Source organism: Crocuta crocuta, unplaced genomic scaffold (genome assembly GCF_008692635.1).
Source record: "Crocuta crocuta isolate KB4526 unplaced genomic scaffold, BGI_CrCroc_1.0 scaffold84, whole genome shotgun sequence".
Lineage (NCBI taxonomy): Eukaryota > Metazoa > Chordata > Mammalia > Carnivora > Hyaenidae > Crocuta > Crocuta crocuta.
In genome coordinates, this window is record NW_027530213.1 from 3,280,835 (window position 1) to 3,304,981 (window position 24,147).

General features: G+C 39.1%; 2 protein-coding genes across 5 annotated transcripts in view; both read right to left on the minus strand.

Moving 5' to 3' along the window:
- LOC144232631 (protein phosphatase inhibitor 2-like) overlaps positions 1 to 7,029 on the minus strand; it is a 23,298-nt gene extending 16,269 nt beyond the window's left edge. Inside the window, 1 exon segment of the mRNA XM_077765483.1 lies at positions 7,001 to 7,029. Coding sequence (XP_077621609.1) covers positions 7,001 to 7,029 — 29 coding nt within the window.
- The window catches only part of DYRK1A (dual specificity tyrosine phosphorylation regulated kinase 1A), a 146,943-nt gene that overhangs the window by 79,890 nt on the left and 42,906 nt on the right, over positions 1 to 24,147 (minus strand). For 2 of the 4 annotated variants that reach the window (XM_077765444.1, XM_077765445.1), the window contains exon 2: positions 13,598 to 13,683. The exons of the other annotated variants lie outside the window; for them this stretch is intronic. In XM_077765444.1, coding sequence (XP_077621570.1) covers positions 13,598 to 13,607 — 10 coding nt within the window. In that variant the 5' untranslated portion in view covers positions 13,608 to 13,683. The remainder of the gene's footprint in view (positions 1 to 13,597; positions 13,684 to 24,147) is intronic. 4 annotated transcript variants of the gene reach the window in all.

A 24,147-nucleotide genomic window follows, 5' to 3' on the forward strand; every position in this document is an offset into this window, starting at 1 on the left:
GGGGGGGGGGGGGGGGTCAGGCACAGACCAAAGGTGACAAGTGTCATAAAACAATTACTCTGCATCTGAGGTTTATAAAAAAAGTGCTGGTGAAAGTTCAATGTATATCAACTCATATGATATCAAACGATTAAATCCTTTGACAAAACCAACCATTAGACTGCAACACTACACTTCAGCCCCAGGACTAACATCTCTCCTACCAGTGGAACAAACTTAGTGACCCCGTATTTACATCTCCCTCTCTACATTTTTCCAGGACAGTTTTTTTTGTTTTCAATTTTCAAAAGAATCTCAAAAACAAAACATGGAATTCAATTCTAGTTAAGGAAAGGTGCATATAAGTGTAGCCACTTATATACATATGATGTAAATGTAACTGTCTAGTGGGTAAAATATGTGAGGTAGTAAAAAATATAAAAGGTCCTAAAAACCCTCATTGAGTATCTTGGGAAATCAAGAGAAACTGTCAAAAAGTGATGGGTCAAGAAAGAGAGGTTTAAATCAGTTTTATAAAATTCCAATCATCATCAACAGAAAAAAAAAAACTTTAAATGTTTTCTTTAAATGTTTATTTACTTTTGAGAGACAGAGTACGAGCAGGAGAGGACCACAGAGAGGGAGACAGAGAATTGGAAGCAGGTTCCAGGCCCCAGCTGCCAGCACAGAGCCCAACGCAGGGCTCGAACTCATAGACTATGAGATCATGACCTGAGCTGAGGTCGGACGCTTAATCGACTGAGCCAGCCAGGCGCTCCCAGAAAAAAGAAAAAAAAAAAATTTAAAGAGGAAAAGAAATTGGCAGGAGGAAAAGCAGCATAGAGAGCCTATCTGATTTCGTGTTTTTTAAATAATAAAATAATAAAACAGAGCTATAAACACATTACTATATTTAAAGTGACAGAAGTAACCAAAGGAAGAATTTAAAAATTTAAGATCAGGGGCGCCTGTGTGGGTCACTCAGTTTAAGTGTCTAACTTCGGCTCAGGTCATGATCTCACGGTTTGTGGGTTTGACAAACTAGAGCCTGCTTCAGATTCTGTGTGTCTCTCTCTCTGCCCCTCCTCCACTTAAGCGGTCTCTCTCTCAAAATGTTTAAAAATAAACATTAAAAATTTTTTTGATAAAAAATGAAAATAAATTAAAATTTAAATTTAAAATTAAAAGCGATTTTACCACTAAGGAGAATAAGGAAAACTGATTATTTTTTACTTTCATAATAAAGTACTAACATATGCATCTAAACTGAGTAATTAATCCTTAATACAGAGGAAAAGTACAAATATAAATTTTTAACACGTCAGCCGAACATGGTCTGAAAAATATTACTTCTTTTTTTTTTTTTTTAATGTTTTATTTATTTCTAGGAGAGAGAGAGAGACAGCATGAGCAGGGGAGGGTCAGAGAGAGAGGGAGTCACAGACTCTGAAACAGGCTCCAGGCTCTGAGCTGGCAGTCAGCACAGAGCCCGACGCGGGGCCCGAACCTACGAACCGCGAGATCATGACCTAAGCGCAAGTTGGACGCTTAACCGACTAAGCTACCCAAGCGCCCCTGAAAATTATTACTTCTAATAGGAGGAAAGAATTGCTTGTTAACAAGCCGGTTAACAATAAATAGCCAACACATTTTTTTTAATAACTTTACAGAAAGGAGATCTAGGTTTATATGAAGAAGATAAATATTTACATTTTCAACTGTCTGCTTTTTGAGTACTTGATTCCATGGAGTGTATTTAAGGGATGGTGTGTAAAAATGGGGATAAATTTGTATTTCTCTCTAATCTCTGGTACAGAGATCCATTTAATGATAAAGATTGCAACACTTTCTAAAAAGACTAGCATGAAGGATATACAGATCTTGACCAAACTAAAGAAAGACTACAAAGTAGCCTGATGTCAAACATCAAAGGGAAAGGAAGATAAAACCTTTTAGAAAGAGGTAAAATCTTAAATTACACCTTTGCAGGAAGTAAATCTGCAAAATCCAAATCTTGAACCACAGTAACTTTTTACTTCAGCTTTCTTAGTTTGGGCTTTCCTTGTAAAGCAGGTTACTTCTTAAAGTAAACCAAAAATTATTCAAAAATCTTTTTAAACAGTGGCCAAATCTACCCATTTTCTACAACTACAAAAACCAATTTCCACCAAATTATTCCTAGAACCAAAATGCTTATTTTGTTTCACTTGAATCTACAATTCAAATCACTGTCGATAATACACATTCTTCACAACTCATACTTGCTTAACACATGTTCCTTTTTAAAGCAGCAATTACTTCCACGGACTTTCCAGAAAAGCTAATACAGATAAGCTTATTATATTTTATCAAAACCAAAGAGTAAGTTATTTATGAAGCTCTTGGGAATCCCTTTAAAAGAGGAAATATAATACAGAAAATAAAAGGTCACCACCATCAACAGATTATTAATGGGTTTATTCTCAGTTGTTCAACAAATATTTGAGAATCCACTGTGTCCCAGGTGTTACACTAATAAATAGGACCTCGTTTCTCCATACAGAAACTTTAAAATCCTGTACAAAATGATACTGTGAACAAAAATTAAAAGACAAATGCAAACTGGAAAATGTCTGATTGGCAGTAATTAGCGGGAACATAGTGATTAAGAGTGTGGAGTCACGCTCGCTCCCAGGTTTGCATCCCAGCTCTAGTCACAGGACCAACCTGGGGCAGGCCTCGAACCCCCGCTGGGCTTATCATCACGCCTATCTCAGAGCTACCATGAAGGGTCAATGCATTAAAAAAATGTTAAGTTGCTTAGAATAGTTCTTGGCAGAGTAAGCCTTCATTCAATGAGGACGTCTTACAAATTAAAAAAAAAAAAAAAGCCTCAGAGAAATACCAGCAAAGAATACTGAAAGAAACTCACATACGAATAACATAAAACACAACGCATGAATAACATTAAACATATTCAGCCTCGCTAATATTCAAACATGTGCAAAGGAAAATATTAAGTTGCTGTGTCTATCAAATTGGTAAACATTTTTTTTTTAATTTTTTAATGTTTTTATTTATTTCTAGGGGAGAGAGAGACAGCGTGAGCAGGGGAGGGTCAGAGAGAGAGAGAGTCACAGACTGAAACAGGCTCTAGGCTCTGAGCTGGCAGTCAGCACAGAGCCCGACGCGGGGCCTGAACCCACGAATCGCGAGATCATGACCTAAGCGAAAGTCGGACGCTTAACCGACTAAGCCACCCAGGCGCCCCACAAATTGGTAAACATTTTTAAATTGCCAGGATTCTAGAGTATGGGAAAATTCTCACGTGTAGCTGGTTGAAGCGTAAATTGTACTTTAAAACATATTTGAAAATATGTATCAAAAGTCTTTAAAAATGTACATATCCTTTAATTCAACAACTACAACTTCTAGGAATTGGACCTAAGGCAATAAATCAAAGAGGAACAAAAAGACTACACAATAATGTTCACTTAAACATTATTTATGAACTAATTAGCAACAATGGGGAATAGGTTAAATAGTAACTGATTTGTAGAATACTAATTAGCCATTAAAAATGATGCTATAAAAGAATATTAATGATGGAGAAACATTTAAATTTTAAAAGAAGTAAAATATGACCCCAATTTTGTTTCTTAAATATAGTCTAAAGGAGCCACACGCACACAAAGTAAATCTGAACGTTAGGATTACAGGTGATTTTCACTTTCTTCTTTAAAGAAGTTCTATCTGAACTTGAATTATTTTTAAGTAACAATACATAACCTGGACTGTGGTAGTGACTGCTGCACAACTGTGCGAGTTCAATAAAAACTCAAATTTACTCATAAAATGCATAAATTTTTATGGCACATAAATTATGTTTTGTGGAATAGTTACGCACATATGTGCGTGCACACCCCCCCCACACACACAGACACCTTTTTTATAAAAAGGTGAGGGGATAAGAAAAAGTCCCTGCTCTCAAAGAAAAAAACTACAAACATTTTGTTTCTTATTCAATGGGGAAAAAGGAGAGCTTAAGTATTTCAGGTATCTTTCAATCATAAATCTGCATAACTGCAACAAGATATTCATATAAAAATGGATGTTACACATTCATCATAAGTATGAAAAAGCAAAATGTTACTCTGAAGCTATCTCTCTTGGTTCCTAGAATAAAACCCTTTACCTATGGCAGTTTTTCCCCTTCTGCCAACACTGCTCCTATGAACGCTTTCTCCCTAACTCCAGAGTCCAAATCATAGGCCACAAAGTAGCATAATCCGAATGTCTAATAAATAAAATAGCCCTTCAACAAATTTTAAATTAAGGAGATATGAATTCGAATGGACTGTATCTCTGGCAATACAAGCATATCATAGAATGTGAGACATTAACGTGTAATTTGAAGACAGCCCAATTTCTCAAATACAGGAGAAATTTAAGAAAATGCAAGCCCCAAATACCCATAAATAGTATGGTGATGACTGGATGGGAAGAGAACACAATCATAAAAATGAGAGCACGTCTCCTGGGCAAGCGCTATATGTACGCACCCTGTACTCTGTGTATTATAAGGTATTCTTACTATCATTATCTTCTAGTTCTCCACAGGAAGAAACTGAGGTTTGGAGCTCTGTACTCTGCTCTGCTGGTCAGTTATATATTAATGTATTTCTGGCATAGCCCCAAATCCCTTCAGTTTTCCTTCCTTTTCACTAGGTATCTTGAGGTGAAGAAGTAGACCCCGCTGGTTCCCCTACTTAAAATCCTCGCAGAAATTTAATTAGTAACTTTCTCCCCCAAACTTTCCTCTCTTCCAAGCATCTGTTTTGAACTAATACCCTTTCAATCCCCATGAATAACTATGAAGCAATCAGCAACTTTCTTCTACTTTCATTTTTCCAATTATTGTACAGCACCTTCACTGCAGACGGCACAGGCATTCTAGAACACACTCACACACACCATCACTCACTTTCAGCTCCACAAGCAGCGGTTTAACACTCCTCTTCTCTCCAGGTCCCTGCAGTCTTTCTGGGTTGCCCACATTTATTCTCTAGTAGAGTCCTCAGGAAGTGCTCAAAAAGAAACAAAAATTCCCCAAATTCCTATTTGTGTTCCTGACACGTCGTCTGTTTTTACAGTTTAGTCCATTTAGCTGGATATAAAACTCTGGGCTTCCCTCTGTTTTCCTTGAGGATACCAACGTTACCCTATTTGCCTCTGGCACTGTGTTGCTACCAAAATCAAGTAATCTAATTATTCTTCCCGCCCCCCTTTTTAAGGATTAAAAAAAAATTTTATTTTAATGTATGTTTATTTTTTGAGAGAGAGAGGGAAAGAGACAGTACGAGTGGGGTAGGCACGGCGAGGGGGGAAGGGGGACGACATGTGTGATGACACAGAATCTGAAACAGGCTCCAGACTCTGAGCTGTCAGCACAGAGCCCAATGTGGGGCTTGAACTTCCAAACCATGAGATCATGACCTGAGCAAAGTCAGATGCTTAACCAACTGAGCCACCCAGGCGTCCCTATTCTTTCCCTTTAATGACTTATAGATATCCCAAGAATCTTTTCTTTAAAATCAGTAATTTTTAAAGAATATGTCTGCATGTTGGGTCATTTCTGAATTGGATACACAAGTATACAACATGCTTTTTCCAAATGTGCTGACAAATCTTTTTTTTTAATTTCAGGAAATTTACTTTATAATTATTAGAATGTATTAAGTTTCATTACTTTGGTTCTTCTTCAGGATTTCTTATTACTGTACGCTGAAACCTTACTGCCAGTCTTTAATTGTCACCTTTTCCTAGGTGGTTCTTTATTTTTTATGTTTAAGTTTTGTTTTCTATTTATCTCCAATTCTCTGAAGAAATTCTTTATTGTGTTTGTTCACTTCTGTGCTCCTTCTAGATTAGGCTTCTAGATTTTTATGACGACTTTTTCCCCTCCCTCTTTCTTCAGTTATCACCACATTTCCAGGATTTTCCTACCCGGATTTATGTTGCTCTTTCATATTTATACTGCTTTCTAAATTTGTTTAGGTTTGTTCTAAAACATTAGGTTATCGGGGCGCCTGGGTGGCTTAGTCGGTTAAGCGTCCGACTTTTGCTTAGGTCATGATCTCGCGGTTCGTGGGTTCGAGCCCCGCGTCAGGCTCTGTGCTGACTGCCAGCTCAGAGCCTGGAGCCTGTTTCAGTCTGTGACTCCCTCTCTCTCTGACCCTCCCCTGCTCACGCTGTCTCTCCCTCTCTCTCCTAGAAATAAATAAAACATTANGCCAGCTCAGAGCCTGGAGCCTGTTTCAGTCTGTGACTCCCTCTCTCTCTGACCCTCCCCTGCTCACGCTGTCTCTCCCTCTCTCTCTCCTAGAAATAAAACATTAAAAAAATAAAAAATAAAAATAAAAAAATAAAAAATAATTAAAAATAAAACATTAGGTTATCGTGTTCATTAGCTTTATGGACATTTCTCTCTGGCACACTTTCAGTGTCTGCACAAATATTAATCTGCTCTTTATTCCTTTCTTCTTACAACAGCTCTGTGGGAAATATGACTGCGATCCTTGTCTGGTGCTCATTTTCATGTAAAATAGAAAACATTTATTTTTAGGATTTTTTTTATGTTTATTTATTTTGTGAAAGAGACTATGAGCATAAGAAGGGCAGAGAGAAAAAGAGAGAAATAGAGAGAGGGAGGGAGAGGGAGGCAGGGGGAGAGACAGAGAGAGAGAGAGAGAGAAGGAGAGAGAATCCCAAGCAGGCTCTATGCTATCAGTACAGACCCTGATGCAGGACTCCAACCCACGAACCATGAGATCCTGACCTGAACCAAAATCAAGAGTTGGATGCTTGACTGACTGAGCCACCCAGGAGCGGCTAAAATAAATTTAAAAAAAACTTTTAGAAAACTGAAGAACTTTTCTAGCTTTACTACCAGTCCTTCTGTGTTTCCACGAAGGGTACCAAAACACAGCCTCATAACTGAGATCTCCGATGCGTTCATTCACCTTCCCTCACTTCACCTGACCTTCCTCCCTTGGCCCCCGGCGTCACCATCCTGCTTAGTTTGGCTTCCATTCCCAGCAGTGTCTCCTGAAGTGCGTGGCTTTGGCCGGGAAGGGAAAAGTTCACAGGGCCCCCTGGAAAAGTTCACAGGGCCCAGACGGGGCCTGTCTTTGAAAGTTCACAGGGCCCAGACGGCTCTGACCCCAAAGAACTCGCATGCGCCCCATATATCCCGGGAAGGAGAAAATCTCTTCGCCTCCGCTGCTGTCCTCACATTTGCTGGCCACGCTGTCCAGGGAGGTTTTGTTGGCGGTCCTGCAGCTCCCTGTTCGCAGGCCCTTCAGACAGCCTGCTGCTCCCTTGTGCAGCCTTCTGTACGACGCGGACACCATGTGCATCTTGTACTTACTGAAGACTGGCCCTCATCCGCTTGTATTAGGGTTGGGTTCATCTTGTAGAGGTGGTGTCCACGAGCTGTCCGTTTTGCTGCTCTAGTTACTCTGTTTTTAGAGAAAACTGGGGAGATTCAAAAAACTAGGCCCTGTTGCCATCTTCCCAGAACTCAAACTTTCTTTGGAGATACATGTAGTAAGTATCCCTGAAATCTAAAATTAACAAACACTAAGTTTATCTGCTCTTGCTTGAGTCTTAGAATAAAGGCACTAAGGACTAAGAAATTCAACTCTGCAATGTGGCTACCCTTAGGTTTTCCATCATTATTCCCATAAATATCATATGTTCTCTCATGTGATATGTAGTCATGTCATCATTAATTGCTTCCACTTAGCGATTAGAAGCTGAAATAATAAAAATATGAAATACTAAAGGAAAAGGAGAGGGAAAATAATGTGGAAGTCTTAAAACCATTTTAAGAAATTCATTAGAGCAGACATTCACATTAAGATATTTTTAGGGACAAGGATCGCAAAAGTTACTATTTTTGCAAAGATTCATTGAGCCATTTTTATGCTGCAGGAACCCGGAGGATATACCATCGCCATCTGACCTTGGGGAACTGTCAGACCGGATGGGACAAAAAACAGTGAAGTGAACAAGTACAAATGTCATAAAAGCACTAAATAAAAATGACCTGCTAGAAAGAAAGAATCCAAGGAAGAGAGTATCTACCAACTATGAAGTTGTTGTCTAATTTATGCATTTCCTTTTTTTTTTTTAGGTTTTATTTATTTAAGTCATCTCTACACCTGATGTGGGGCTTGAACTCACAAACCCAAGGGATCAAGGCTCACATGCTCCTCCGACCAGCCAAGCACCACTTACTTTCAACATTTCTGAAGCACTTAGGACTTTTTTCTCTATTGAGTACACACTATTACTTTTGCATTTCCTAAAATAGGAGATTCTCCTTTTTGCTAGCTGAATTAGACAGTTATTTTTAACTAGAGTCCTCAATGCTCACAAAGACACATCAAAAGACACACATTCACGTACTGCTAGTGGGTATAAATTGGTACCTACTACCAAAGAGCTTTCTGGAAACTTGTATCAAGGGCCTTAAAATGTTTCAAACTCTATAACCCAATACTCACACTCCTAGGAATCAATTATAAGAAAGTAATTTAACATATAACCAAACACTGGTGCATAGATGTATTTTTTTTTTAACGGAAAGGAAAAATTAAAAACTAATGTTGAATAAGAGATATGTAACTTACCTAGGAAATGATCATATAATTAAACATCCTCAAATCAACACACTTTAAGAATTAATTTCTAAAAGTTCTTCACCCTCAAAAGATATCTATAGCTCTGGATGCTCTAGATTTGCTTCAAGTTTAAAATGACAGCAGACCACTACAGTTAGTTAAGTTGTTGACGACACAGGGGAATATTTATGATACGACACTAAGCCAAAAAGAGAGAATATATAAATAATATGAAATACATTCTAACCCAAGCACACCATCCTGAATGTCAAAAATGGCATAGAAAACAAAAACCTGAAAGGAAACATGCCAGTGTGAATTGGGCAGAACTTTGGGTATATTTCCTTCTACTTCTCTCTTTCTTACAAGTTTCCAAATTTCTTCAATGACTGTGTATTACTTAATAAACAAGGAGAAAAAGTAACAGACTGAGAGCATAACATAACTCCACATGATTTATTATTCACGAAAACAATAAACTTGTTGAATTATCAGGAGTGGAATCTGACTGTTGAGGGTTAAAAAACGAGTGGAAGTTACAGATGGGAAAACTCATAAAGTCCAGGTGCACATGACTGTGTGGAGAACAATCCCAAAAGGAGGCAAACCGGCAATGTGTGCCAAAATATGAAAACGTGCACCCCAATGCACCCTGCATCTGAATGAGATTTAAAAGCTCTTTTTTTTTAAATTTACGGATCTGACTCCTAATTGCTCCCCTAGTAATATGCCATACTCCTATGACTACTAAATATGCAAACCTTGCCCTAGAAAACTCACATTCTAAAATGAATTAGAGGGACGCCTGGGTGGCTCAAGTCGGTTAAGTGTCTGACTTCGGCTCAGGTCATGATCCCACTGTTCATGAGTTTGAGCCTTCCGTCGGGCTCTGTGCTCACAGCTCAGAGCCTGGAGCCTGCTTCAGATTCTGTGTCTCCCTCTCCCTCTGCCCCTCCCCGGCTTGTTCTCTCTCTGTGTCTCTCTCTGTCTCTCTCAGAAGTAAATAAATAACGTTGAAACATTAAAAATAGGAGAGTCCTGGGGCGCCTGGGTGGCTTAGTCGGTTAAGCGTCCGACTTTTGCTTAGGTCATGATCTCGTGGTTCGTGGGTTCAAGCCCCGCGTCGGGCTCTGTGCTGACAGCTCAGAGCCTGGAGCCTGCTTCAGATTCTGTGACTCTCCCTCTCTGCCCCTCCCCTGCTCTCTCTCTCTCAAAAATAAACAGACATTAAAAATTTTAATGAATAATGAAAATAAAATGAATTAGAGAATCTAAAATTCCAAATTCTGCCATATTAGTTTTAAGCACTTAAAATCATATTTTGTTTTCACAAAGACTGTGAAAAAAATCGGCATTAATTTAAAATAAATTTCCAAGGCATTCCTCCCAAGAGAGTTGCAGTTCTATATGTTCCAGAACTCTTTCAAGCTTTAAAGTGACTAGCCTGTAACTACTGTTCAACAATGTTAACTGTTAAAGACCATGCCAACAAAAAAGATAGTAGCAACTGCTATATCCACAGCTTTCCACAAATTACGTTCCACTGGATGCTCATGAGCATAAATAAAAGAGTGAGAAGGTCCTTTTATCCAATAAATTGGAAAAAAATGCAAGAGCTTTTATATTAATGTACACCGTAATCTCTGAGGCAGTGCATTTTCCAAACACAATTTTTTTTTTTAATATTATTTTTCTTTAAGTAGACTCATGCCCAGCGTGCAGCCCAACACAGGGCCTGAACTCACAACTCAAGCCAAGAAGATCAAGACTCAGACGCTCTACCGACTGAGCCACCCAAGTGCCCCTCTGCATCTTTAAATAGGTGAAATGCAGTTGCCTCTTAATTCAAAAGGGTAAAGAACGACCCTAGGCTCCCAAGAAGACGGTGGGCTTGGGTGGAACGTCACTCTTCTCTAACAGGAACGAAAGGAGGGAAGCGGTGTGCACAGAAGGCACCCCCAGGAAGCAGCCACAGGAGTCTGGAGCTCAGGAGAGAAAAGGGGCAGGACACAAATGTAGATTCGCCTAACATGGGCATGTGGGGGTCAGGTGAGGGCAAAGTACTGTGAATGCGATTAACCAGAGGGTGCTTTCTGTTTTTACTCTAGATGCCTTGAATTCAATACAGAAGTTTTAACAACGGATCACAAATAGCCACTGCAGCATTTGTTTACACATCTTCCCCTCCCCCAACAGAACTGTGACCTTGGATTCTAGGCACGCGGATCTTTGTGAGCAGGCCACCTGTTACGATACGTTCCAGTACCTGGTACAAGGCAAACATGAGCCANTGGGTCAGGGGGTCAGGTGAGGGCAAAGGGTGAATGCGATTAACCAGAGGGTGCTTTCTGTTTTTACTCTAGATGCCTTGAATTCAATACAGAAGTTTTAACAACGGATCACAAATAGCCACTGCAGCATTTGTTTACACATCTTCCCCTCCCCCAACAGAACTGTGACCTTGGATTCTAGGCACTCGGATCTTTGTGAGCAGGCCACCTGTTACGATACGTTCCAGTACCTGGTACAAGGCAAACATGAGCCAAACAGACGTTCGGTCACAAATAATTTCTTGTCCCAAAATTTAAAAAGGATTCAATTTTACTTCATTTATATTCTTATTTTTAAATATGCAAAAAGACCCTCAAATTAAAGGGTATAAGAATACCTGTATACACAAGTACTAGAGGTGCATCAAGGGTGGACTTTGGCTCGGTGTTCAATAAAAATCTATTAGTAAAGCCTTTGCTTATGAAAGACTAATCATCAGTCAACACCTAGTCTGACACCCTCTCTAGCATCCCTGGGCCTACACTTAATCGCTGAAATCCAACCAACATAAAGACAGTGGCATGAAAGCCTAGGGAAAATAGAATACCCACTTTCGAGTATGCAGCAGCATTCTAGAAATAACTTTCACTGAAAAACTCCTCGTGAGCATTTGTGTGCTCAAGTTCTATCAGGTGAAGTACAATAAAACGTGTGCGCAGGAATACAAGGCGAGCTGCTGTGTTAATTAATGATGATTAGGAAAGCTGCTCATTTTATGCTCAAAAACAATTACTAACTTTTGAATCGTTAAAAGGTAAATACACCCACAACTAATACATATATTAGAGAAAGCCAGATCATCCTTCTTGAGTTTTTCCCCTCATAAGCCACTAAGTGTTGATAATTTTTAAGGAACCAAATGAGAGAGACTGCATTAGATCATAAACTGAATCTTCAAAGAATTCTTCTGTGTTCTAGCATTCATAAAATTCAGCCGGTAGCCTTGATAATAACCTGCTGTTACTCTTTAGACACTTCACGTCACCCATAAGCCTTTCCAGAAAAAGGGCTATTTGGAAACCCCTCGTATCTCATAAAGATTAAAGGAGAAATAAAATAGCGACTTCGCCACCACCTCCAAATTTCATTAGGGAAAACCTCCACAAAATCATACTGTTCGTGGAGCAATCTATGAGATACCCCCAGAACACCTGGTGCCTCTCCTGACCTCGGGGGAACGTGAGCATCTCTGTGCCCAGAGCAACCCGGGAGCAGGCAGTGCTGAGAAACTGTCCCTGCACTAAAAGGTCAAACTTATAAAATCTGACAACAGGATTTTCATCAAATTCTAAACTTTTTCTCAGTTTATTTCTCTAGGACGGGGACATTCAGCCTCGGCATCACATTGACGTTACGAGGCCCCTCGGCCATAACGGGTACCGGGGGCACCTCCGGTGGATACAGGCAGATCCACCCGCGCACATCTGAGAGACGGATCAGAGATGACCACTCAATCACCTTTTACTTAAAAAGGAATTACCAGAAGATTCTGTGAATCCCTCATTAATGTAAAATATTATTTGATCTATAATTTAATTTGAAAATATACTCAAAGCACATTTCTTCACTCAAAAACGGTAGAGACGTTTTCTTGAATCCCATTCTAAAGTGAAACAGGTCATTTTCTTTTCCTTTAGAAAACAAAGATCCCCAAAAATGAAAACCAGTCACAAAAACTTTCAGAGCTACACCTGTAATATAATTAAATATCTACATAAGGTTTATGTCGTTACTTCTTTCCCAGTTAAAGACCACATTTTCAAACAGTTTATAAATATAATCCAGTAAGACTATCGTGACAAAGTCTATAAATATAAGGCGCTTGGTTCAACAAAACGCCTCACAATCAGCGTGATTTAAAGAACATGCAAGTTTAAAAGTTAACACTTGATCCATCAGCTACCCTGTATTTTCAAGAGTGTGAACACAGCCACAGATGGGCTAGCCTCCATTTTTCCATTTTCCTTTAGTAAGATCACCTCAATTAGTAATGCAATCAAACATATTGTTCCAAAAATGCCTTTATACTGCTTCTCCCATGTAAATACAAATAACAGAAGGATGAAAGGAAAGAAGAGAAGAAAAAGAGAGAGAGGGATGGAGGAAAAGGATGAAGGAGGGAAAAAGGGAAGAAAAAAACCCAAAATCCCAGACCATATTTTTCTAAGGAATCATACATATAATATCCTTAATTTAATTGTCAAAGCCTTAATTTAGATACACTAACACCTACTCCGTACGCCCTTAAAAGATTTGCTCAATTCTAATGGGGAGCTGAAGGAAACATGCATTCAACCATAAAGATGAATATTATATCTATTTTTAACAGAAATGCTTCAATTTTTACCAAAGTATTAGCCAACCAACCACTTCTGAAAAAGTCAAGTACTAGCAATTACTATGCTGTACGTGCGTTAATACCACACCATTAAGTCACTAATTATCAAACAGATTCCCAAAGTTTATTAAATATCCCAACTATCTTTGTATTTATTGATCTAAATGTAATTCCCCCCACTATGATGTTATCCGAAAGCTCCCCCATTCAAAATACACCACCAGTTCGTTCCCACATTCGCTCAGCCAGCCATAGCTTTACTGTATTTCAAAACTTGAGTCACCTGTATGCATCGTCTTCTTTCAAGTCTCATATCATCCTGATGGGGTGGGGGGAGGGAGGGAAGAGTCCAGCAGCAAAACTATAACACTGTGTGAAGAAAAACAGATTATGATAAGAGATAAGGATGCAAGACAATTACCCCTAATTGAGGAACATCTAACGTAACTACAATCCCCAAAACAGAGAAACAATTACTGTAAATTTGTTTACTAACATTTACTTAAGCTTACTTGAAAATAATTTCCATTAATGAAAATCAATTATATATATAAAATGTAACGTATTCGCTTGCCAGGGAGAAAAAGTTTCCAAAATCTGCCTACTACCAATGAAAACTTCAGACATTTCTAGGTATGAGATAAAGTCAATATTTCACTATTCTACATAATTTATCTGGGGAAAAATTTACACTTTGTAATATCCATCAATTCACAAATCAGTATGAATGTGAATTCACCGTGGCTTACTATCAGAGGTAGTTCCATTTGCTTGCCGGGGAAGATGAACTCGCCAATCTACCAATGTTATTTGTAAATTAAGCTCTGAGGCACTGCTCAGCTGGCCCCCTAAGGCCACAAGCCCTCTTCTGCTCGCCAAGTGCTTTCTCTTACTTTACTGTAAGGCTTGCACTGTACTCCCTGTGTACTGCTTCCACTGGTATTTCACAAACGAGCAGCAAACTGTATCCTGACTGATGGGAAAGCAACAGCAGCCTCAATGTTACCAGCTGAGAGCAGGTGAGAACAGACGAGACCCAAAGACAAGGACAACCTGACTTAGAAAGGAGTTCAGCCTAAAAAATTTACTTTTTAAACTGATATTGCGCAATTCAGTATCACTAATGAAGTAGTGTCGCTCACGCCGGCCAAGTCCCCAGGGCAAAAGAAACGTAACTGATATCGAAAGATATTACTGGCATTGGCACTGAGGACCCCGTAGAAAACAGAAAGGTAACCAATTCCAGATCCCCTCTCTAGCTGAACAAAGGCTAAAATAGGTGGTATTTCTTTCTTAGCACTCTCTCGGGTCCCGACACCTGTCCTTCCCTACATTTTACATTAGGGAATCCCAATCCTCCTGCTTCCTAATCCTTTCTCCCAAGTAAGTTCTGTGTTCCTACATTATTATCCAAAACTCCTACTGCCTCAGCGTGGTTCATTTCAGGTATGTGACAGAAAGGAAACAACTGGACTGAAATAATTACTTTAATCTTTGCAGTTTTCAACAAGAACGCTAGTTAGTCCAAATGAACCCCTAATTGGGAGAATTCTAATCACGTTACAAAATAAAGGTAAAAACGACTGAGGTAATTTGAAGAAAAACGTTTGTAGGCAAATGGTCATAGATTTGAATGTGTTATTTATTGCCCCAAATCTGTCTGCTTTTCATTCATTTTTCCTTCTATCTTTGAACTCCCAAGTTCTCTGAAAGCTCAACATTTGTCCTCCAAATAACAGTAACTGGGAAGAGCAGCTCAGGGCTAGAGGTTTAAATGTATGAATTATCTGTAACTTAGGAACCGTGTGTGTCTAAAATCATTACCTATATTCCAGATTCCATTTCTAAAGAATCACTTTTCCAGTTTTGATCCTATGGTAAAACCTTAGACATGGAAGCAACCAGTACTCACTTTGGGGGGAAGGGATGGGTGTACGGACAGGTAGAGGGACGGACATTACTTTAATAGTACTTTACTATCTCAAAACCGTTTTATTTAAAAACTAACTCTTGAAACATCAAGATTAAAGATTTTTACTTCAAAGAAATACTTTTCTAAACATTTTTCACTCATAAATGGTCAGTCTTTACAATTCCAGCACGGACCATGGAGACAAGATTTGTGAATTAAATCCCTAGCTATGAATTCTATATTATCAAATCTCTTGGGTTCTTAACATCACATTCTTCACCTGTAAAATGTTAGCTTACAATGCTACCAACACTTTGCCAACTTCAATGGTTTCAACAGGATAGATACTACTGATATGAAAGAAAACTACTTCATACTTCATAAGAAAAAAAGCAAAATCAGGTAAGGTATTAGCATTCTTTGTATTCTATTAAAGGCAGTAAGAAATCAGCAGGTTATTCCACTCCTATATTAAGCCCCTAAAGGTAAGAATACGGGCAGGCCAGTGGCATGATGAATAGTGCGTCTGACTGAGGAGCAGAAGCAGCATCTGACCCTAAAACAGACATCTTTTAGAAAAGTCATCCATTAATCACTACTCATCTGAAAAGCAGCCTTTGGCAAAGGGTACATTACAAAACTTGCTGAGGACACACACAGCAACCAAACCAACACCTACTGAGTAATGATAAACTCCTTTAAGTCTTGACCTTGGACTACTTTAAGATTCTAGTGATAATTCCATAGATCCTTCAGGCTGATCACTTTTCAAAAAAAAAATCTGTTCATATCACGTCAGGGCTTTATGACAACAAGTAGGTAACAGCAAACACCAAATGTACTTTGCAAACTATAAATACTATTTTCGTTCTAGAGCCTGACAATCCAGTCATATTTTAAATTCTTCCAAGAAAAACCCAGTGAATTTTTCACCTTTCCCCGCTACAAATGGAGTCACTCACAAATTATGGAGCTAAATTAGATGCTAATGAAAAGCATCTACTCTCCTTACCACAGGAACCTCCTATAATCCTCGAAATCTTTTACAGTATGTTTTGGCTCACATTTTGCCAAAGGCAATATAATGGTCTATGAACAATCCAGAAACTGAGCTTAGCTGATTTTTGAAGCTAAACCTACAAACCATCTGTTTAGTTGTCTGAACATCAGTGCATGAAAGTAACCTAGAGCACATCTGCAGGGACAGAATTTCAACAGGCTGAGTTTAAATGCACAGAATGCCCAGGGAGGTGTCAGACTAGCTCTGTTAGTACCTGTCTCTCTCTACAGAAGGAGGGAGGGATAAGGTGAAGGAGAGAGAGGGAGAACACTGAGACACCTAATTAAAAGCAGTGACGGACTGAGATTTAGAAAATTCATACTAATCCTCCAGATCAAGATAATAAATGCATTAGCTTGATATGGCAAATCAGATTAACTCAGGAGTTAATGAACTAAATGGAAGATATATGACGTCTTCTCTCTAATGTCACAATGTTTTGTAATGACATACAACTAAAAAGTACATGTAGTTTCAAAATAAATTAGGAGGTTATCACAAGCAGCAGGTGAAAATAACCAGCATGACAACGGCTTCAGAAGTACTGGTGGGGACTTTTATTTCTTGAGCTGCGTGGAAGCACCAGCTGTTTATCTTTTAATTTTACATGGTATGTATATTCTCACACATACATTTCACAATTAAAAATCTAATCCACGGGCACCTGGGTGGCTCAGTCAGTTGAGGATCCGACTCTTGATTTGGGTTCAGGTTATGATCTCACAGTTCATGAGACTGAGTCCGCATTGGGCTCTACACTGACAGCAAAGGGCCTGCTTGGGATTCTCTCTCCCTCTCTTTGCCCCTCCTGCCCTTTCAAAATAAATAAACTTTTAAAAAATTTAATCCACATGAAAAAATAAAATATAATGCACAATTGGATTTAAAAGACCATTCAGATGGTTCAGAAGATGCCAACATAAGAATAAGTTACCCACTCCCAAAAAGAATAAGCTACAAAAAAATGAAATAGGGGAAAACTAAACTGGCAGATCTAAAATTCGATTCGATGCATTAAAATTACAACATGGTTATCTAAAAACTATACTGCCTGGCTTTCCTTATAAATCTGTTCATTTACAGTAACATCAAGAAAGAGAAGAAATGTCTTCTTTTTCCATACAACAATCTTAGGAACAGGTTTTCTAGTCATAATAGCCGAAGGAGTCAAAGCAAAAAGAAAGTTTTTAAATATGGTTTTGATACGTAACACAAGGAAAAGAAATCTATTAACTCTAATTCCCAGTAAGATGGCCAGATAACATATACAGAGAAAAAGCATTTTCGCTAACTGGGATTTCAAGTGAAATCCTTAAAATCAAGAGGATTTCCCTAGAAACAGTCCTAGTCTTAAAAAAATTAAAAAGGCAAAAAGCACAGGACTTGAGAATACCAAATAAATGTTATATAAAACTACAGAAAAAAAAATTTGCTGAACACTTACTATGTACCAACCACTCAACTGAGACACTATACAGAGGTTGACACACTTCATCCCCTAACAGCCCTACAAGTGAGCAGTGTTACTTCCATTTCATCAATGAGGAGAGCAAATTCAGAGATTAGCCTACCTGGCCTAAGGTCACAGCTTGTGGACTCTGGTCTCACACCAAAATTCCTGTTTCTCACCACACCAAAATGCCTCTCACTAATAAGCACTGAAACAGTCACAAGAAAATTATAAAGATCCAAGAATCTAGGTGTGTCTATGTCTGATTTCAAGACACCGGACTCAATCTTCCACCTCAACCATCCCAAACATAAAATACAGTTCACAGGCAGTAAATTAATTTGTAAAGAGCATTTCAGTTTAGGAGAACAGAAAAGAAACTCTCCTCTCTCCTCTAGTCTAGCAGGGAAAATGTGATCACACCATATAACAGACTGATATATAGATTCCCTTTACCAAAAAAAAAAAAAAAAAAAAAAAAAAAAAAAAAAAAATTAAAGAGGGNAAAAAAAAAAAAGAAGAAGAAGAAGAAGAAGAAGTTAAAGGAGGCAAACTAAAAAGAAGGTACAAACCAAAAGCAGGTAAGTCACTACAGCACCAAAGCTTTGGGCAAGATTTAAAAAAAAAAAACATGAAAGATTATAATTATATGACTCCAATGGCACACTGAAGATACATGTTGGAAGTAACTGAGATACATGTTAAAGGAAAGAAAAAGATGTGTTTTCTCATGAAACTATGTGAAAAAAAACTAAGACAACCCTGAGTGAGCATTAAAGAAAAGGTTGAAGAACTAAGAGCTGAGTGGTTTAAAGAAATGTTGCCCTAAATTTTTGCTACTTCATGCACCAAGTTACTTGGCCTCTCTGGGACTATCTACATCTGGGCTCAAATACAACAAAATTAGGCACTATATGTATACAACAATAAAGACAGGAAAACATATGCATATTACCTGTAACATAATGCACTGACAAATGTCCTTTTTAAAACTAGAGGGGAGAGACTAGAAAGTTCCTAGGAGTAAGCTATGATCAGTAAGGGTCAAGTACAGATACCCTGTCACTAACTCAAAATATGTCAACTACCAACACATTTATATGGATTCTCTTTTAAGTTCCTCAAACATAAATTCTCAAACCACAAAACTTTTTAGAAACCTAATTCCCACTATTAGATAATGACTAGCAAAGAAAAGAGATACTAAGAAATAGATCATAAGCAAACCTAAGTTCCAGAAGACTCATTTCTAAGATAGTAGGATGAAAATCAACGTTAACCACTATTTTAGTTACATGTGGAACTAAACAGGCTTTTGCAAGGTGGGCTGGCCCTCCTCTCTCTGCAGAGTTCCAGGCCTGCATTTCCAAACACCCAGTGAACCGACCTTGAACGTGCCAGATAGTATTGTTTCCCGGTTATTACCGAATAGATGTCTTAGCTTTACTAGATACATGTTTTTCTTTAATTCACTTAACTCCCACAAATAATTAAATAAGTATACAGGTGAGGAAACTAAAGCCCAGAGAAGTGAAGTCTCCACAAGTCGCAAGTGACTAATGGTAAAGAGAAAATGCAAATCCAACCAAAAGAACTCCAAAGCCAATGCTCTCGGGAGCATGTTAAACTGAATTTACAATCTCCTCACCCTTCTACCCTGCTCAAAAAAGAGGAAAGACCGGTACAAAAAAGTCCTTTTCTCCTTCCTTCCTGTATCCCCAGTCTCAGGTTACATGTGTCACTGTCACCCCCCCTCTCCGAACTAGAGCCTTAATCACCTAGGACCTCTCTCCTAGTGCTTAGGACACATCCACTCCGCAAATTCTTGGGTCGGGTTCACCTCGGAAAGGTCCTTCCAACTGGGTTCACTGCTCCACCTCTAGTGTCCCTGCCTCCGTCAAAGCCCTCCCATCCTATCTGCACTCCCTGCTCCAGTCTCCCTATACAGCCCGCTCTCGGCAGGCCTCAAAACATGCTGTCACCGACCACGACCACGGTCACAATCGCGTGCCAGCAGACTGTTCTGAAGCTGGAACTGAACGACGACGGTCTTCTATCCATTTAAAATTAAAGACCTCAGGGGCACGTGGGTGTCTCAATCGGTTGAGCGTCCGATTTCAGCTCAGGTCATGATAACGGTTCGTGAGTTTGAGCCCCATGTCTGTGCTGACAGCTCAGAACCTGGAGCCTGCTTCAGATTCTGTGTCTCCATCTCTCTCTGCCCCTTCCCTGCTGCGTTGTCTCTCTCAAGAATAAATAAACATTAAAACAATTCTTTAAATTAAATATTTCAAGGGGCACCTGGGTGGGCCAATCAGTTGAGCGTCGGACTCTTTTTTTTTTTTTTTTTAATTTTTTTAATGTTTTATTTATTTNCCGACTAAGCCACCCAGGCGCCCCGAGCGTCGGACTCTTGATTTCAGCTTGGGTCATGATCCCACGATTTGTGGGTTTGGGCCCCACTTAGGATTCTGTCTCCCTCTCTCTCTGTCCCCCCCCCCCACCGGCTGCTCCCTCCCTCACTCTCTCTCTCAATATAAATAAACCTTAAAAATTTAAAAAAGATTAAGGACTTCAAGTTTTTCTCCCATCATTTATCTGAAATAAACAGACTGAATTTCTAATTATAAAACATGTTCATTATTTTTTAAAGAGGGAATGAGAAGAAACTGAATAGGAATAACCAAAAGTTCACACAAAATTCCAATACCCCATGGAATCTCTGCTCGTTTTTTTTAATTTCACACCTTTACATCAACAATTTATGTTTGCAGCACCTTACTCGCTGGTTGGAGAGTACCCCACTGCACAGACCTAAGTTTACTTTAAACAAATACCTACTGGGGGATATTTGGGTTATTTCCAACTTCTCACGAGCATAAACTTTGAGCCTTGGAGCCTGTTCTTACCCATTTGCTAATTAAGGAATTTAAAAAAAAGTAACATGAATGCCGAGACTTTTTTAATCTCTACTGTGGATGTGTTTGCTTAAAGATATATTTCATATCACCCACATATAATGGACTAAAACTTTGTATTCAAATCGATCGCAGCTCATAAAAGAAATTAAAAGGGAATTAAGGGACTTCTAGGTGCTCTGAGATTCACATCAGAGGGCGGTCTAATGCTTAGTGTTACCCCTAAGTTACATCTCCCCCCAACCTGAACATCTGGGCTGATCTCATTCATTTGTATATTCCTATCAGACAGAGGACACTCAGGAGAGTAGATGTTCAATCAATAGCCTGCAAGTCCTTCTCATAACTAGTTTTTAGGAAATGCACTGGAAAACCACTCTGCTCTATCCTTTCTGATAGCACTGACTCTTCTGGAGTGGCCATATATATTTATATGCACAAACACATATAATTTTACTTATAAAGCACACATTACATATAATTAATTTACGTAAGTGCACGCACACATATATTTAGTTGGTTGCGTGTACTTATATACATATATAATTCTATATGATTTTATAAACCACTGCTTTTAATTATCTTTACATTTCAAAAACACAGAAAAATAAGCAGGTCCAGAAATAATCAAAAACAAATACTGTTATTAGCAGCTTCCATCTTCCTTCAACAAGCCCATTACAATTACTAAGAGTAATAAAGGAGTTTAGTTTTACTTCTTTTTCCTGACCACACTTGTGAGAAACTCAAAAACTCTTAACATGTGTGTGGCCTTCTGCCTCAGAGCATCAGTGCTCACACCAGGGCCCCGCGTCTCTTTCCCCAGTAGCCCCAACCTCGGGTGTCGCCTGCAGCCCCTGCCGGGCTCCTCCACTCCGTTCTCGATCCATCTTCCCACCAAAAGACATACTTCAAAGTCTACTCTGAACTAACAACGCTGTTCTTTTCTCTGCACTAACCTCCCACTCAGCATCTATTACGACAAGCCGCTGGGCGTCCCTACAGTGCCAGTTACTACCTCAACTCCCCACACCTGAGCCGCACCCTCACCTCCTTCCTCACAGAACCCACCTGTCCATCTTTGTCCCCAGGGCCACCACTCTTCCAGCGACGCCACTAGAAACTGACTTCTTTAGGTACCTGAAGTGGATGCACTAAATCCTGCCAATTTTCAAAATAACTCATGCCTCAATTCTTCTCCATGCCCACTGCCACCATCTTGGTCTAGGGCCTTATTTCATACGTGGTATCCTAGATCCTCCTCAAAAAGCATCTGCTGGGCCCGGTGGTACTGTCAGAAACACTACGGGAGGTTCTCAAAACTCGACTGGTCACCCCACACCCAAAGATACTGATTCGGGAGGCACGTGGAAGAACCCAAGAATTCTTTTCCTTTTTTTAATCCAGGTGATTTTTGAGCACAGCCCAGTTTGGAAACCACTGAACTTAAAGGCAGCTTATCTCGTCTCAACTCATGTGGCATAGAGCGGCCACACCCATCTTCCTGAAGCACAGCACTTTCAGCCTGGATTTAACTTCCTCTCTGGAACTTAAAAACATTCAATCAAACTTTACCATCCTGAACAGAGGGCGCGGCATGGCATTCTATAAAATGCACCAATGCTCAATCATTCCCCTACCTGAAGTTTGCGCCTTCTTCGCCTAACCCTTTACCTAAATCCTATCCATCCTTCAAGGCCACCTCAATTCCCCTTCATCCAGTTTTATGCCACTCCAGCCTCTCTCTGAATCTGCACTATGTTTTGTTGGTTACTTATGTTATACTCTCACTCCAGTGATATTATCTGCTGCTTGGTGAGTTTCATATTTCTATTTTATCACAGTATATGTTCAATAAACACATCGGTATCATGAAAAACAACATGGAAACTATTGTTCTATATAGAAAAAGTGACTTACAAAACAGGATGCAGACATCATATGATTACATTTTTTAAAAGGAGAGAAAAATAGTTGTGTGCATAAAAAAATGAAATAATAAAAATAAAAGTCCTGACAAGTTATCCATAAAACGTTAAATAGTAGTTATCTCCAGAGAGAGTAACTGAAAACAAACTGTTATCTTTTATGTACTTTCAAAATTCCTTAAAGGAATATGCATTTTGTAATGAAACCAAATCTTCCTAGAACCCTAAAATCTTAAGGAATGCCTGGATGGCTCAGTTGGTTAAGTGGCCGACTTTGGCGCACATCATGATCTCGCAGTCCGTGGGTTCGAGCCCCGCATCGGGCTCTGTGCTGACAGCTCCGAGCCTGGAGTCTGCCTCAGATTCTGTATCTCCCTCTCTCTCTGCTCCTCCCCAACTCCTGCTCTGTCTCTCTCAAAATTAAATAAACAGTAAAAAAAAGTTTTTTTAAAGGAATCTTAAAATCTTAACCTAGAATTTTTTTTAATCAACAGAAATCCTGTGAAAAGGCCTGGCATGGACATCAGCCACCACACCACCACAATCCTAATACTTACGACTTGTTTGTTAACGTTTCTATTTCCCAGCCTTTGTAATTCAAATTCCACTGGCCTCTCTAGGTGATGTTCAACTTCCAGGACCATGCTCAGTTTTGCAAATCAATTTTATACATGAACCTGCTACTCCTCTGGCTGTACAGACGTGGAGTTGTGTTTGCGCTCTTCGTTTGTCCTTTCCATCAAAACTACAAATCCTAACACAGCATTACTGCTCTGTTACTTCCACATAAGACCAGGAGACATAGAATTGGTGAGAAATCTGAAATTAATATTAAAATAAATCTTAGGAATAAAGGTATGGAAAAACCTTTAAAACACCATCTCAAGTACCCCTTTCTTCCCAAGCAGAAAAAAAATCCTAAACACAGTGAAAACCTGCCCATCTCAAAGATGAATTCTCAGGATAAACTACAGCAAAGTGCGCCATCCTGAGTTAGAAATTCCATGCTGAATCCCTCTCTACCAACTTAAGTGCAGGATGTTTCTTGTGTACACTAGAGGGACAGAAAACAGGTACACGCAGCATACAAAACACTCTTCGTATGCACGAATGCTCCTCAGCTTTCTTCCAACTGAACATGAAGATGCTCGATCTGTCTTAAACTGATGTGGCCAGCCTCAGTCCATGCCTCTTGCTCAAATCTCCTGCTTTCTCAATTTATGATCTCCCAATCTGTACACAGAATACTTGAACACAGGCCTTGCCACACAAGTATTGTTCCTACCCAGTGGTGTGCCTTTCCTCATGCGACACGGATTCGTGATGCACTTGTGGTCTATTATGCCTCCTGTTCCATCTCTAGATGATCCACTTCTAGATTTAGTATCTAGAAATCCCTTTCGTGATAGAAAATCCATTTATATATAAAAGTCTCATTAAAATTAATTTTAAAATCAAATAAAAGCTCTCAACACTAAAAAGAAAAGGTGACAGAGATTATGGTACATTAACGTGTCAAAATATTATGTCTTTAAGTTCTTATGATAATTGTATGACATAAGGGA